The 15,822-nt window shown below is 43.5% G+C and overlaps 1 protein-coding gene across 1 annotated transcript in view; it reads right to left on the bottom strand.

The window, feature by feature from the left end:
* The window catches only part of LOC121284927 (activin receptor type-1B-like), a gene marked incomplete at both ends in the record, with an annotated part of 126,846 nt that overhangs the window by 52,994 nt on the left and 58,030 nt on the right, over window positions 1-15,822 (bottom strand). Inside the window, one exon of the mRNA XM_041200853.1 lies at window positions 6,126-6,293. Within this exon, the coding sequence (XP_041056787.1) occupies window positions 6,126-6,293 (168 nt within the window). The remainder of the gene's footprint in view (window positions 1-6,125; window positions 6,294-15,822) is intronic.

Below are 15,822 nucleotides of genomic sequence, written 5' to 3'. Positions count from 1 at the left end.
ACATTGATGGGTGGGAGTAGCTGGTAGTGTTCTTCTTTGAGCAGAGAAGTTTGAGAGGATCTTTGATTGAGCTGTTCAAAATCATGAAGGATCTAGACAATAGATAGAGAGGTACTTTTCCCATTGGTGGAAAGATCAAGAGCAGAGGCCATTGATTTAAGGTGATTGGCAAAAGAACCAAGGGCGACGTGAGGAAAACTTCCTTATGCAGAGAACATAACAGCAGAAGAAATAAGAGCAGGAGTAGGCCGTTTGGTCCCTCAAGCCAGCTCTGCCATTCATTAAGATCATGGCTAATTTGATTGTGGCTTTAACTCCACTTCCTTGCCTCTACCATTACCATCAAGATAAGAAGTTAACTCTGGTTCAATGAAGAGTAGAGGAGAACATGCCAGGATGCCACTTACATTCTTAAAAATGAGGTGCTAATCTGTGAAGCTACAACACAGGACTACATGCATGCCAAACAGTGGAAGCAGCATGTTATAGATAGAGCTAAGCAATACCAAACAAATGAATCAGATCAAAGCTCTGCAGTCTGTGACATCCAGTTGTGAATGGTGGTGGACAATTAAACAATGAATGAAGGGAGGAGGTTCCCCATCTTCAATGATAGTGGAGCCCAGCATATCAGTTCAAAAGACAAAGCTGAAACATTTACAACCATCTTCACCCAGAAGTGCCGAGTGGATGATCCACCTCTGTCTCCTCCTGAGAGCCACCATCACAGATGCCAGTCTTCAGCAAATTTGGGTCACTCCACATGATATCAAGAAATGGTTGAAGGAGCTAGATGCAGAAAGGGCCATGGGCCCTGACAACAACCTGGCAGTAATACTGAAAACTTGTGCTGCACAACTAGCCACACCCTTAGACAAGCTGTTCCAATGCATCTAAAACACTGGCATCTACCTAACAATGTGAAAAATTGCTCAGGTATATACAGCCTGCAACAAGCAGGACAAATCCAACCCAGCCAATTACTGCCCCATCAGTCTACTCTCAATCATCAGAAAGTAATAGAAGGTGTCATCAACAGTGTTATCAAATGGATTTATTCAGCAATGACCTGCTCACCAAAGCTCAGTTTGAATTCTTCCAGGGCCGCTCAGCTCCTGAATTCATTACAGCCTTTGTCCAAACATGGTGAAAAGAACTGAACTCAAAGGTGAGGTGAGAGTCATTGCCCTTGGCAGTGAGGCAGCATTTGACTGAGTATGGCATTAAGGAACTGAGCATAACTGACGTCAGTAGGAATTGAGGGAAAGCTGTCCACAGTTTGGAGTCATGCCTATCACAAAGGAAGATGGTAGATGGTTGTGGTTGTTGGAGGCCAATTATCTGAGCCAAGGGTATCACTGCAAGAGTTCCTCAGGGTAGTCTCCTAGGCCTAGCCATATTCAACTGCTTTGTCAATGACCTTTTTTCCATCATAAGGTCAGAAGCGGGGACGTTTGCTAATGACTGCACAGTGTTCAGTACCATTCATGACCTCTCAGATCCTCAAGCAGTTTGTGTCCATATGCAGTAAGACCTGGACAGCATACAGGCTTGGGCTTATATGTGGCATGTGACATTCACACCACTCAAGTGCTAGGCAATGACCATCTCCAACAAGGGAGAACCTAAGCATCTCCCTTTGACACTCAATTGCATTACCATTAATGAATCACCCACTATCAACATCCTGGGGCTACCATTGACCAAAAAGTGACTGAACTGGACCAGCCATACAATACTGTGGCTACAAGAGCATGTCAGAAGCTGGTAATTCTATGGCAAGGAACTCACCTCCTGACTCTCACAAAGTGTGTTCACCATGTACAAAGCACAAGTCAGGAATATGATGGAATAGTCTCCACTTACCTGGATGAATGCAGCTCCAACAACACTCAAGAAGTTCAACACAATCCCGGACAACTGATCGGTTACCCATCCACCACATTTAATATTCAGTCCCTCCACCACTGATGCACAGTGGCAGCAGTGTGTTCTATCTACAAGGTACACTGCAGCAACTCTCCAAGGCTCCTTTGACAGCAACTTCCAAACCCTTGACCTCTATCACCTAGAAGGACGAGGGCAGTGAATGCATGAGAACACCACCACCTGCATGTTCCTCTCTAAGCCACTCACCATCCTGACTTGGAACTATATCGGTGTTTTGTCACTGTCAAAGTCATGGAATTCCCTTCCTAACAGCACTGTGGGTGTACCTACAGCACATAGATTGCAGCGGTTCAAGAATACGGCTCACCACCTCCTTCTCGAGGGCAATTAAGGATAAGCAATCAATGCTGGCCTTGCTAGCAATGGTCACAACCCACAAAAGAATAACAAAATATTACTCCCAAACCCATGCATCTTGAGTTGCAACCTTTTATGTGCCACCTAATCAAATGCCTTTTAAAAATCCAAATAAATTACATCTATATCCTTTATCCACCCTGCTTGTTATAATCTCAAAGAAATCTAATGGAGTGGCTTGGTTCTGGATTGCACTGCCTCCAGATGGTGGATGCAGATTCAATTATGGCTTTTAAAAAGGCATTGAATAAGCACTTGAATGGACAAAATTTGGGGGCCTACAGGGAAAGGGCAGGAGAGTGGCACTAGCGGATTTACTCCTGCAGAGAGCTGACATGTACTCGGCCAGCTTTCCCTGTAATTATTCTGTGAATCTATGATATATTAATTGGACCTCCTCCGCCTAAAATATTTTTAGTCTAGATTGCTCCTTGTCCTTATCCACAGCTAACTGGAATCTTATGATGCCATGATCAACATTCCTTATACGCTTCCTCACTGACACTTGGTCCACCCCATTCCCCAGAACCAAATCTAGCAATCCCTCCTTCCTCATTTGGCCAGTAACATACTGCACATGAAAATTCTCCTGAACACACTTCAAAAACTCTTCCCTCTATCTGCCCTTTACACTGTTACTATCACAGTTTATATTAGGATAATTAAAGTTCCCTGTTACCATTATTTTATGGTTCTTGTGTCTCTCCATAATTTCCCTGTAAATTTGCCCCTTGATGGCCCAAATCTTCCAGTCACTAGATAATGAGAGACAACACATATGACAGAAGATGCCTGTCAGGACCCTGCGGAAATCCTGACACGTGGACCTATCTGGGAATTGCCCAGGAAGCTTAAACTCCTGATGCTTATTTCCCCGCTGCCTGGGACCCTCCATGAACATCTCCAAGTCTGAGCTAGAGTCGGACACTTGGGATAGATCCGCAGGAATTACCTTGATTGTTATCCAAGAAATGTTAGACAGTTTGTGATGAAAGCATAATAATTTTCATAATATTTTTCTGGCTTATTATGAAGTAGGGAGTAAGTATACTTGGGTCTATGTGTGATTTAATTACATTTTGTAGTCAACTAGAATGCAAGTTTGAAATCATCAAAAGAAGCTAGGGGTTTGAGATGCTAATGAGTAAACATGGATGCTGGCTTAGTACGTAAGGTGTAAAGGGAATTTGCATTTTTAGATAAATGAAGGGATATTCGGATTTCAAGTGATATCTTAGTCTGTTTACAACTAGCCAAATAAGCAAGGCCAAGGAATGTGTTTATTTTTCCCAAAGGTTACTGACAATATATAGTGGTAGCATGAAAGTTTTTATATTATGAGTAAGGTACAGTTTCAGACATATGGAACAATAGAATTTACACATTAAAAAGAGAGAAACATATATAAAGGAGAATGAAAGGTTATGTGTCAAAAGGCCGTGTAAGATCTAACAGGAGTGTGTGAAATAGCATGTGCGTATTAGTCTGCTATATAGCAAAACTAAAGTTGGGGAAAAGCTATTCAGAATTCCACTGTCCAGTGCTAGCTTGCTGAGTTTGTTTTAAATTTAAAATCTATTTTGGACTGTTGCCTTAAAGGGGATGTAACTGGGGTCAGGTTAATTAATAATTTTATGGAGTTTTTTTTATTCATTGGATGTGGGCATCACTGGCTAGGCCAGCATTTACCACCCATCCCTAATTGGGAGAATCCCTTATTCAGAGGGTAGTTGTTGGGCAAGCTGTGGGCCTGGAGCCACATGGAGGCCAGACCAGGTAAGGACAGCAGGTTTCCTTCCCTAAAGGACATTACTGAACCAGATGGGTTTTTACAATAATCACACTTTTATTTCCAGACTTTTTATTGAATTTAAATTCCACCATCTGCCATGGTGAGATTTGAACCAGGTCCCCAGAGGATTACCCTGCATCTCTGGATTTTCAGTCTAGCAACAATGCCACTATGCCATCACCTCCCTGTATGTGTTAGTAAGTAATTTGTAGTCTGATGCATGTGCTTGAAATATTTTATATTTTGTTAATAAATATTTTAATTTAATTTTTAAAATCTTAAAGGTCATGGTGGACCTATTACTTTGAATTCAGTGCACATATATAGTCATAAATACAAATTGCAAAATCCCCGTTGTGATAGAGTGACCAAGTTTCCCTCGTTGATTTGGTCCACCTGGCACACATCATCTGCCATGTCATAACAAATTTAAAGCCTGGTCTATCACCTGGGTAACTCCAAAACTGACATTCCCAATCAAACTCCCTGACCACCTAGCTATCCCTAACCACCCAACCTGATCCAGCTACTGCCCCCCGAATGGGCCAAACAACACCCCTGACCTGACCCAACCTGACTACCATCTGATCCAACCTAACTACCAGACTACAGCACCACCCCCCATCCACCTCCGATGGGGCTCAACTACCACCTGACTAACCCACCATTCCAAACCCCTGACCACCTAACTACCACCACCTCCCCAAATGGACCCGATTAACCCCTCCTCCAACCTGACTACATCCCCAATCTGCTACCCACACCCCCAGCCACACCCAACTACCCCCGACCACCTGACTACTCACAGGCCTGACTAGCACCCGCTCCTCCGACCAACATGACTACCCTTTTAACCTGACTACCCCTGCTTGATTGGAACCAACTACGCCCCAACTCAACTATGCCCCCCCCACCCCAACCGGAACTGACTAGCCCCCGACTACCCCCAACTGAACCAGATCAGCCATTCACCCAGCTTCCTGCCCACTCACCCAGCTACTTACCCATTCATTCACCTACCTATCCACCCATCTACCCACCCACTCACCTACCCATACTCAAAGACTGGACCTTTAAACATACCTGAATATGCAGCTAATGCCATAAAAATGGGGCGTGTCCTTTCTTCCCCCAATTCCATTTCACTCCGATGGAATTCCCCAGGGGGCACTGCACTGTGCATGTCTTTAATAGCCAGGATCAGAAGATCCAAAAGAAATGCACAGCAGTATCGGGTCAGGAGAATCATTGCATGCAGGGGCAATGCACACAGCATTACTGCTGCTTGGAAGATTCAGGCCTATGTCTTTCCAACTAGTTGGTGGGAAAAATGACAGAGAATGTGAGGAAGAACTAAAATCTTCATTGAAAGCTGTATTATAGTTATCTAATGTGGATATTACAGAGTTAAAATGATTTAATAGTCTTCTGATGCAATATTAGTGTTTATTTCTCTATTACAGTATGTAGGATGAAAACTTGTGTTATGAGTCAGGGGGACTAGGCTATAGGAAGGTGGAGTTGTGGTTCCTGCAACACTTCGGAAGAGGAGGAAGAAGTTAGTCAAAGAAAACTTAGAAGATTGCATAAGGTGAGCAAAAGTTTATTAAATTCCCTATCTTACTGTGTTTACTTTGGCAATTACAGACTAGCTGAGGAAGGGAAATTATTATTTGTGGACTGGTTAACAGTCCATTAAAGGCATCAGTCATGTGGAGGGTGAATTTAAACTTTACATACATCCCTCCCCAGTTTAATGTCAAGCATTTTATTGTAAAAAAACACAATATATTCTATTCATTCTCAGTCTTTCAGTGCATCTGACAGTTTCAGAAAAAAATGCAAGTATTATTATGCCTATTCCTATTCAGGTTTTGAACATAATCCTAATTGAATAAATTTAATCAAATCTAGTTGGTTTTATAAACATTGTTATTGAGTAAAATACTGTAATAGCTATAGAATTAAAATGAATTATAGCCCTCATTTCAACCATTTGCTTAATTTGAAAACAAAAATATTTTACCTTGTGTGCCAACTATTTCCATATGGAGATGTGCTAGTCCATTTACAATAGAGATGGCAAATTGCATCATACCATCTACTGTCACAGTGTATCTGTTTAAGTAGTCAAACAGTGAACCATTCTCATGGTAATCTGACACAAGCCAAAGCTGAGTCCACATGCCATCATCTGACAAAAAAGGAAAATTTAAACAATGCTGTAATTGTTAATACAGAATATTTCATTTAAAAACTCTAATTCCTTTTTTAAAATCTGTAGTTAGTATATACTGTTTGTTAAATGCTCAATCTCAATTACATTAGTAACTATTCAACATTTAAGTCACATATACAAGTGTGATTTTAAACAATTTTACTCAGAAGTCTCTTATTTGACTAGTATATCACTTTCAGGGTATCAAAGCATAAAACTACAATTAGAATACTCTGTAACTGAAGAGAATAATCCTTATTCCAAAAATGGTAAATAATAGTTTGTGACAGTGATCATTACATACTTCATCGATTTTTGAAGAAAACATCTTGTGGCGAAGTAAATAAATCACATTTCCTGAAGTCACAATAGTAGCCAAAGTTTAACTCAAACATAGTGGCCTAGATGTTGCAATTGAAGTTATTTTAATGCTAAGGTTAATCATTTTTATTTATTTGGTTTAATGCCATGTTAACATAATGTGGATTGTCAGGATAATACATCTGCAGTCAGTTCTCATTTTCTTAGAACATAGTGGCCTAAATCTCCGGATCATCAAAGATAGAACTTAAGTTGAGAGATGTGCCATAAGTTGAGAGAAGTCCTGAACACAGACATGTGGCTGTAATTGCCGAGGAAGATTGTAAGCTGGCCTAGGTTTTAGATTTTATTTTAGTAGGCTTTAGTGTGCTTTCTTAACTTGGCCACTTTGTACTAACATCATGTGAACAAAAAAAGAAGCCATGATGTTGTTAACTTTTTACAACAAACTAACTGGTATAGAGGTGATCTTCAGACAACTTTTCTTCGTGGAAACATTTAACTTTTTTTACAAGACTATAGCAGCACTACCTTTGTACATCAAGCTCCATGACCAAAGAAGAACTGCCTCCTGTAGAGGTTCTCCACGCTGCTAACATATTGGTTTACACAGATCATGTGATCTTACAGCACAGGATTAATTATTCTTAAAGCTACAGTCCTATGTTTCCCAAAACTATAATTACTACATTCCTCCCCTTTAACTTTTTTGTACATTTTGTACTTACAAGGATATTTACCTCATGACATTACAATATTTACAAAGGTCACAAAATTATAAGTTCAATCTTTCAGGTCGTTTCCTGATCCATGTGGAACGTCACAGCTCCACGACTTCAGATTCTTTTGCACAAAACATATTCTCTGGAATCTCATTAACATCAGGTACCTCATTAGGCATATGGAGCTCAGTGTCTTCGACTCTGACAGAGACATCAGGCATGTCTGTCCTTGGTTGAGTATCTTCAACAGGAGCCACTGGTTCAGTTACAGGTGGAACAATATCTTGTTGGGGTAGCTCCCTTTTTCTTAAATGATCCAAGGGCCCTCCACTTCTATCTGGTATGACAATGGTCCAGTCACTGATCTTTACCAGGAAACCACTTCGGTCATCCACCAAAATTCCTTACATATGCTGCATCTCCAATAGGAAATTGTTGCTCACGACCATGCAAATCATGAGTCGCTTTCTGGTTCCCTTGACTTTTAGAAGCATAGAAACATAGAAAATAGGAGCAGGAGTAGGCCATTCGGCATGATCATGGCTGGATCATCCAACTCAATAGCCTGCTCCCGCTTTCTCCCCATATCCTTTGATCCCTTTTGCCCCATGAGCTACATCTAACTCCTTCTTGAAAACATACAATGTTTTAGCCTCAGCTACCTTCTGTGGTAGTGAATTCCACAGGCTCACCACTCCCTGGGTGAAGAATTTTCTCCTCAGCTCAGTCCTAAATGGCCTACCCCGTATCCTCAGACTCCAACCTCTGGTTCTGGACTCCCCCACCATCAGGAACATCTTTCCTGCATCTACCCTGTCTAATCCTGTTAGAATTTTATTGGTTTCTATGAGATCCCACCTCATTCTTCTGAACTCCAGCGAAAATAACCCTAACCAACTCAATCTCTCCTCATATGTCCCGCCATCCCAGGAAACAGTCTGGTAAACCTTCGCTGGACTCCCTCTATAGCAAGAACATCCTTCCTCAGATAAGGAGACAAAAACTGCACACAATATTCCAGGTATGATCTCACCAGGGCCCTGTATAATTGCAGCAAGAAATCCCTGCTCCTGTACTCGAATACTCTCGCTATGAAGGCCAACATACCATTTGCCTTCTTTACCGCCTAATGCACCTGCATGCTTACCTTCAGCGACTGGTGTACGAGAACACCCAGGTCTTGTTGCACATTCCCCTCTCTCAATTTATAGCCATTCAGATAATAGTCTGCCTTCCTGTTTTTGCTACCAAATGGATAACCTCACATTTATCCACATTATACTGCATCTGCCCCTTTACTTCCCCCCTCCTCACCATCCAAGGACCCAAACACTCCTTTCAAGTGAAGCAGCACTTCACTTGCATTTCCCCCAACTTAGTCTACTGCATTCATTGCTCCCAATGCGGTCTCCTCTACATTGGAGAGACCAAACGCAAACTGGGCAACCGCTTTGCAGAACACCTGCGGTCTGTCCGCAAGAAAGACCCAAACTTCCCTGTCGCTTGCCATTTTAACACTCCACCCTGCTCTCTTGCCCATATGTCTGTCCTTGGCTTGCTGCTGCATTGTTCCAGTGAAGCTCAACACAAACTGGAGGAACAGCACCTTATCTTCTGACTAGGCACTTCCAGACTAAATATTGAATTCAACAACTTTAGATCTTGAACTCCCTCCACCATCCCCACCCCCTTTCCATTTCTTCCCCCTTCCTTTTGTTTTTCCAATAATTTGTGTAGATTTTTCTTTTCCCACCTTTTTCCATTATTTTTAAATCTATACCTTTTATGCCCTATTAGTCTTTCCACCCCACCCCCACTAGAGCTGTACCTTGTGTGTCCTGCCATCCATTCTTAATTAGCACATTCGTTTAGATAATATCACCACCTTCAATACCTCTTTGTTCTTTTGTCTGTGACATCTTTTGATTATCTGTTCCTATCACTGCTTGCTTGTCCCTACAACCACACCCCCCCCAACTTCTCTCCCCCCAACCACCCCCCCCCACACAAACACGAACTTAAACCAGCTTATATTTCACCCCTCTCCTAATATTACTCAGTTCTGTTGAAGGGTCATGAGGACTCGAAATGTCAACTTTTTTCTTCTCTACCAATGCTGCCAGACCTGCTGAGTTTTTCCAGGTAATTCCATTTTGTTTTAGATTGCCAGCATCCACAGTTTTTTTGTTTTTATTTTTAAATTCCCCTGTTACTGATTGTAAGGGACCTACATTTGTCTTCACCAATCTTATTCTCTTCACATACCTATAGAAACTTTTACGGTCAGTTTTTATGTTCCCCACAAGCTTACTCTCGTACTGTATTTTCCCCTTCTTAATCAATCCCTTGGTCCTCCTTTGCTGAATTCTAAACTGCTCCCAATCCTCAGGCCTGTTGTTTTTTTAGCCAATTTGTATGCCTCTTTCTTGGATCTAGTACTATTTCTAATTTCCCTTGTAAGCCATGGTTTGGCCACCTTTCCTGTTTTACTTTTGTGCCAGACAGGAATAAACAATTGTTGCAGTTCACCCATGTGTCTTTGAATGTTTGCCATTGTCTATCCACCGTCATCCCTTTAAATAACGTTTCCCAATCCATCATAGCCAACTCGCACCTCATACCGTTGTAGTTTCCTTTATTAAGATTCAGGACCCTAGTCTCAGAATCAACCACGTGGCTCTCCATATTCTACCATAGTATGGTTGCTCATCCCCAAGGGGCCTCGCACAACTAGATTGCCAATTATTCCTTTCTCGTTATACAATACCCAGTCTAGGATGGCCTGTTCTCTTGTTGGTTCCTCAACATATTGGTCCAGAAAACCATCCCGTACACACTCCAGGAATTCCTCCTCAATGGTATTGTTACTAATTTGATTTGCCCAATCTATATGCAGATTAAAGTCACCCATAATTATAGATTTCCTTTATTGCATGCGTCTCTAATTTCCTGTTTAATGCCATTCCCAACATCACCACTACAGTCTATATACAACCCCCACTAACATTTTTTTCCCTTAGTGTTTCTCAGCTCTACCCAAATGGATTCCACATCGTTGGAGCTAATAGCTTTCCTTGATATTGCATTAATTTCCTATTTAACCAGCAATGCAACTCCACCGCCTTTTCCTTTTTGTCTGTCCTTCCTAAATACTGAATACCCATGGATGTTCAGTTCCCATCCCTGGTCACCCTGCAGCCTTGTCTCTGTAATCCTGACTATATCATACTTGTTTACATCTATTTGCATGGTTAATTCATCCACTTTATTGCGAATGCTTCTCAGGTTAAGGCACAAAGCCTGAAGGCTTGTCTTTTTAACATTACTTGTCCTGTTCTCACTATTTTTCACCGAGGCCCTGTTTGATTCTTGCCCTTGATTTCTCTGCCTATCATTTTTCTTATTCCACATTCTGTCTTTTGTTCTTGTCTTTGATTCCCCCTCCTCTGACTCCTTGCATAGGTTCCCATCCCCCTGCCATTTTAGGTTAAACCCTCCCCAACCACTCTAGCAAATATTCCCCCGAGCACATCAGTCCTGGTCCTGCCCAGGTGTAACCCGTCTAGTTTGCACTGGTCCCACCTCCCCTAGAACCAGTCCCAATGTCCCAGGAATCTGAAACCCTCCCCTTCACACCATCTCTTCAGCCACATATTCATCCGATATATCCTGCTATTTCTACTCTGATTGGCACGTGGCACTGGTAGTAATCCTGAGATCACTACCTTTGAGGTCCTACTTTTCAACTTACTTCCTAACTCCCTATATTCTGCCTTTAGGACCTCATCCCTTTTTTTTACCCATGTTGTTTGTACCAATGTGTACCACAACCACTTGCTGTTCACCCTCCCCCTTCAGAATGTCCTGTAGCACCAGAGAGGCAGCATACCATCCTGGAGTCTCATTTGCAGCCACAGAGACGCCTATCTATTCTCCTTACAATTGAATCCCCCATAACTATTGCATTCCCACACTTTTTACTCCTTCCCCTCTGCAGCAGAGCCAACCATGGTGCAACAAATTTGGCTGTTGACAGGCCATTCCCCTCAACAAAGGGGTATATCTATTTTGCAGGGAAATAGCCACAGGAGATTCCTGCACTGCCTGCCTAGTCCTCTTCCCTTCCTGCCTGTGGACTCTTAGCCTGCTGTGTGACCACCTCTCCGTATGTGCTATCCACGATACTCTCTGCCTCGCGGTTGCTCCGCAGTGTCCACAGCTGCCGCTCCAGCTCCGAAACCCAGGCTTCCAGGAGCTGCAGCTGGAGACACCTCCCGCATACATGCTGGCCCTGGGCACTGGAAATGTTCCCGGCTTCCCACATAGAGCAGCAGGAGCACACCACGGCTTTGAGCTCTCCTGCCATGACTTACCCCTTTAAATTAAATTAAACCTTTTGGAAGATACTTAATATCAAATAATATCAATTACCCTCGGGGCCTTCTTTGCTGCTCCTCATTGTTAAAGAATATAGCCCTTACAAATGATTAACCACAAAATAGGGCCTTAAAAACTATAAGTGATAAAAATAGTAAATACTTACCCGACCGTACTCACGGTACTCAAAGGATCACCTCATTCCCTCCTCACCAAACTCCCAAAGCAGCACTCCAGTCCACCTTTCTTCACCTTTCCCTCCAAATTGGGGAGTATTTGGCTCAGTCTTGTCCAAAGGCAGCGCCTCATCAGTGATTCTGCAGGTGTTGCTGCTGTCGTAATGTGGGGGGGTTGTTCTGTAGTGAAATAGAAAATGAGCAAGCTTGGTCTCCAGCGAATCACCTGTTATCTTTTTCATTCCCGCCTTAAAAGTTTGTACTGCCCTTTCCGCCAGTCCATTTGATGATGGATGATACAGTGTAGTCGTCACATGGTTGATACCGTTGAAGCTGATATATCATTGGAACTCAGCGCTCGTGAATGGAGTGCCATTGTCTGAGATGACTACCTCTTGCAATCTGTGGATGGCGAAGCTCTGGCCCAGTTTTTCTGATGTCGGTGACTTTACCTCATAAACATCTAACCATTTGAAATGAGCATCTATAATCAGTAGAAACATGATTCCAAGGAAAGGATCGACGTAGTCAATGTGCAATCGCACCTAGGGTCTACCTGGACACTCCCATGGGTGTAATGCGGCTGCCACCGGAAATTTTTTGTCGTGGTTGACACCGCACACAGTGTTTTACCACATTTTCAATATCGCCATCCATCCCCAGCCACCATAGATAACTGCACACTATGATCTTCATTCGGGAGATCCCTGGATGGGCATTGTGTAGCTTTACAAAAAGTTGTTTCCTTCCTATGGAGGAACTGCTACCCATGCAGCCCATAATAGAATACTATCTTGACTGCTCACCTCGTGTCTTTGGTTAAAGGACAGCTTCATCAGAGACTGGTTCCTGGGACCAACCATGTAACACTTGATCTCTCACTCGAGACAGGACTGGATCACGATTCATCCAGTTTCTTATCTGTCTAGCACAGACTGGAGAGGAATCTAGAAAATTCACCACTAATACGAGTTCCTGTGGAACTGGGACATGTTGATCATTCTCTTGCAAAGGCAGGCAACTCAGGGCATCAGCATTTGCTATATGAATCCCTGGTTTATGCAGAAAGGTGTAGTCATGTGCTGCCAAAATTAGGGCCCATCTTTGTATTCTTACAGAGGCTATGGGAGGAATAGCCTTTTCCTCGCTAAACAGACCCAATCGTAGAAGGTGCAACACCTGCCCCTTTACTTCCCCCCTCCTCACCATCCAAGGGCCCAAACACTCCTTTCAAGTGAAGCAGTGCTTCACTTGCACCTCCCTCAATTTAGTCTACTGCATTCGCTGCTCCCAATGCAGTCTCCTCTACATTCGAGAGACCAAACGCAGATTGGGTGACACTTTGCAGAACACCTTCAGTCTGTCCGCAAGCATGACCCAGACCTTCCTGTCGCTTGCCATTTCAACACGTCACCCTGTTTTCACACCCGCATGTCCGTCCTTGGCCTGCTGCAATGTTCCAGTGAAGCTCAACGCAAACTGGAGGAACAGTACTCATCTTTCGATTAGGCCCCTTAAAGCCTTCCGGACTTAACATTGAGTTCAACAAACTTCAGACCATGAACTCTCTCCTCCATCCCCACCCCATTTTGCTTATTCATTTTTATTTTTTTATTTTTATTCTCACTTATTTTCATTATTATTATTTTTTAAATTTATTTCCATTTTTATTGATTGTTTTATCCCCAGCTTTTAGCCTTTACGGCCTTTTCTTCACACCACCGTCCCCTCCCCCTACCCCACCCCCACTAGGGCCATCTGTCACTTTCCAGAGCACTTACCATGGTCCTGCCATTATCACATTCTGCTTTCTACTCTTAATGTCACCATCAGCACCTCCTTTAGCCAGTATCACCACTATTAACACCCCTTCGAGCTTTTGTTTATGACATCTTTTGCAATCTGTCCTTTGCCTCCACCTATCGCTGGCCTCCTATCCAGCTTCACCTGTTCCACCCCCCTTAAATAGTATATATTTTGTGACATTTCTATTTCTCCTTAGCTCTGAAGAAGGGTCATACAGACGCGAAACATTAACTCTTGTCTTTCTCTCCACAGATGCTGTCAGACCTGCTGAATTTTTCCAGCAGTTTTTGTCTTTGTTTCAGATTTCCAGCATCCACAGTATTTTGCCTTTATCTTAGTGTTTTATTCATTCCACTTCTCTTCCAGGAATGCCTACCTTGAGGAAGTACTGCTCTTCTCTCCAACAGGATTTCTGTTTGTCTCTTTTGCCCTGTTCACCTTCATTGCTTTCCATTTCCTTCCTGGTGTATGACAAGATGTTTACTAAAACTCACTTTCACAGCCATATTTCCTTCCTCAGTGACTGTCTCCATCTCCGACTTCCCCCACGTGGATTCCAACTGAAGTTCCATCCCTCATGTTTCGAATCCACCAGGATTACAGGTATCCCAGGGACATGCAAAGCTCCTCAGACTGCTGTTCTCATCATATCTTGAGATCCATACTCAGTGCCATGCGCCACCATATGAACACACTCGACCTCTCCCTCCAGCAGCACCGCCGTACCCTTTTTCAAAGCTGCGCGTGCCCCCAGTTTCATTTTATTCTTTGTCTCATTTGACGCTTTAACAAGAAACTTTGTCTCTTTCTTTCAGGTGCTAAGGAATGCAAGGTCCAGCAACTCATTAATACCTACGCTCATCCAGGATCCTCCAACCCTTCCCATCCCTCTGACCCCATCGCGTCTTCTAATCCCAGAACTCGCCGTGTATTCACCATACCCTCTGACCTTCCCCTCTCTGATACTGAACATTCAGCACTTAGCAAAGGACTCAGTTTCATACCCTTACACCCTCACCTCAATGAATTCCAGGCTCGGTACAATGCTGAACTCTTCCTCCACCGCCTTCATCTCCTGCTCACTTCTTTGGGCAGGAGTCCTCTCCCCGTTCAATGGATCCTTTTAACCGCCTCCAATATTCTCCCTCCACCTGGACCCCTCCCTCTGGCCTTTTACCTGCTCTTGACTTTTCATTGAGAATGGCGTGACATCAGCCGTCTCAATTTCTCTGCTCCTCTCTCCTTCTGAACTCGCCGCACTCCATTCTCTCAGGTCCAACCCTGACATTGTCATCAAACCCGCTGACAAGGGCGGTGCTATTGTTGTCTGGCGAACTGACCTCTACCTCACAGACACTTCCTCCTACCTTCCCCTGGACCATGACCCCACCACCAAACATCAAGCAATTGTTTCCAGGAATGTCACTGACCTCATCTCCTCTGGAGATCTTCCCTCCACAGTTTCCAACCTCACAGTCTCCCAACCTCAGCCCACTTCTACCTCCTCCCCAAAATCCACAAACAGGACTGTCCCGGCAGACCGATTGTGTCAGCCTGTTCCTGCCCCACTGAACTCATTTCTTCCTATCTTGACTCCGTTCTCTTTCCCTTGTCCAGTCTTTTCCCACCTACATCCGCGATTCCTCTGATGCCCTACATCATATCAACAATTTCCAGTTCCCTGGCCTTAAACACCTCCTCTTCATCATGGACGTCCAATTCCTCTACACCTCCATCCCCCACTGGGATGGTCTGATGGCTCTCCGCTTCTTCCTTGAACAGAGGCCTGAACAATTCCCATCCACCACCACTCTCCTCCATCTGGCTGAACTTGTTCTCTCACTGAACAATTTCTCCTTAAACTCGTCCCACTTCGTCCAAATAAAAGGTGTGGCTATGGGTACCCGCAAGGGCCCCAGCTATGCCTGTCTCTTTATGGGGTATGTGGAACATTCCTTGTTCCAGTCCTACTCATGCCCCCTCCCACAATTCTTGGTACATTGATGACTGTTTCGGTGCCGCTTCATGCTCTCGTCTGGAGCTGGAAAAATTTATCAATTTTGCCTCCAATTTCCACCCTTCCATCACTTTCACACGGTCCAT

This window comes from Carcharodon carcharias, chromosome 12 (genome assembly GCF_017639515.1).
Source record: "Carcharodon carcharias isolate sCarCar2 chromosome 12, sCarCar2.pri, whole genome shotgun sequence".
NCBI classification, from domain to species: Eukaryota; Metazoa; Chordata; class Chondrichthyes; order Lamniformes; family Lamnidae; genus Carcharodon; species Carcharodon carcharias.
This window is presented reverse-complemented; position numbering and strand designations above follow the sequence as displayed.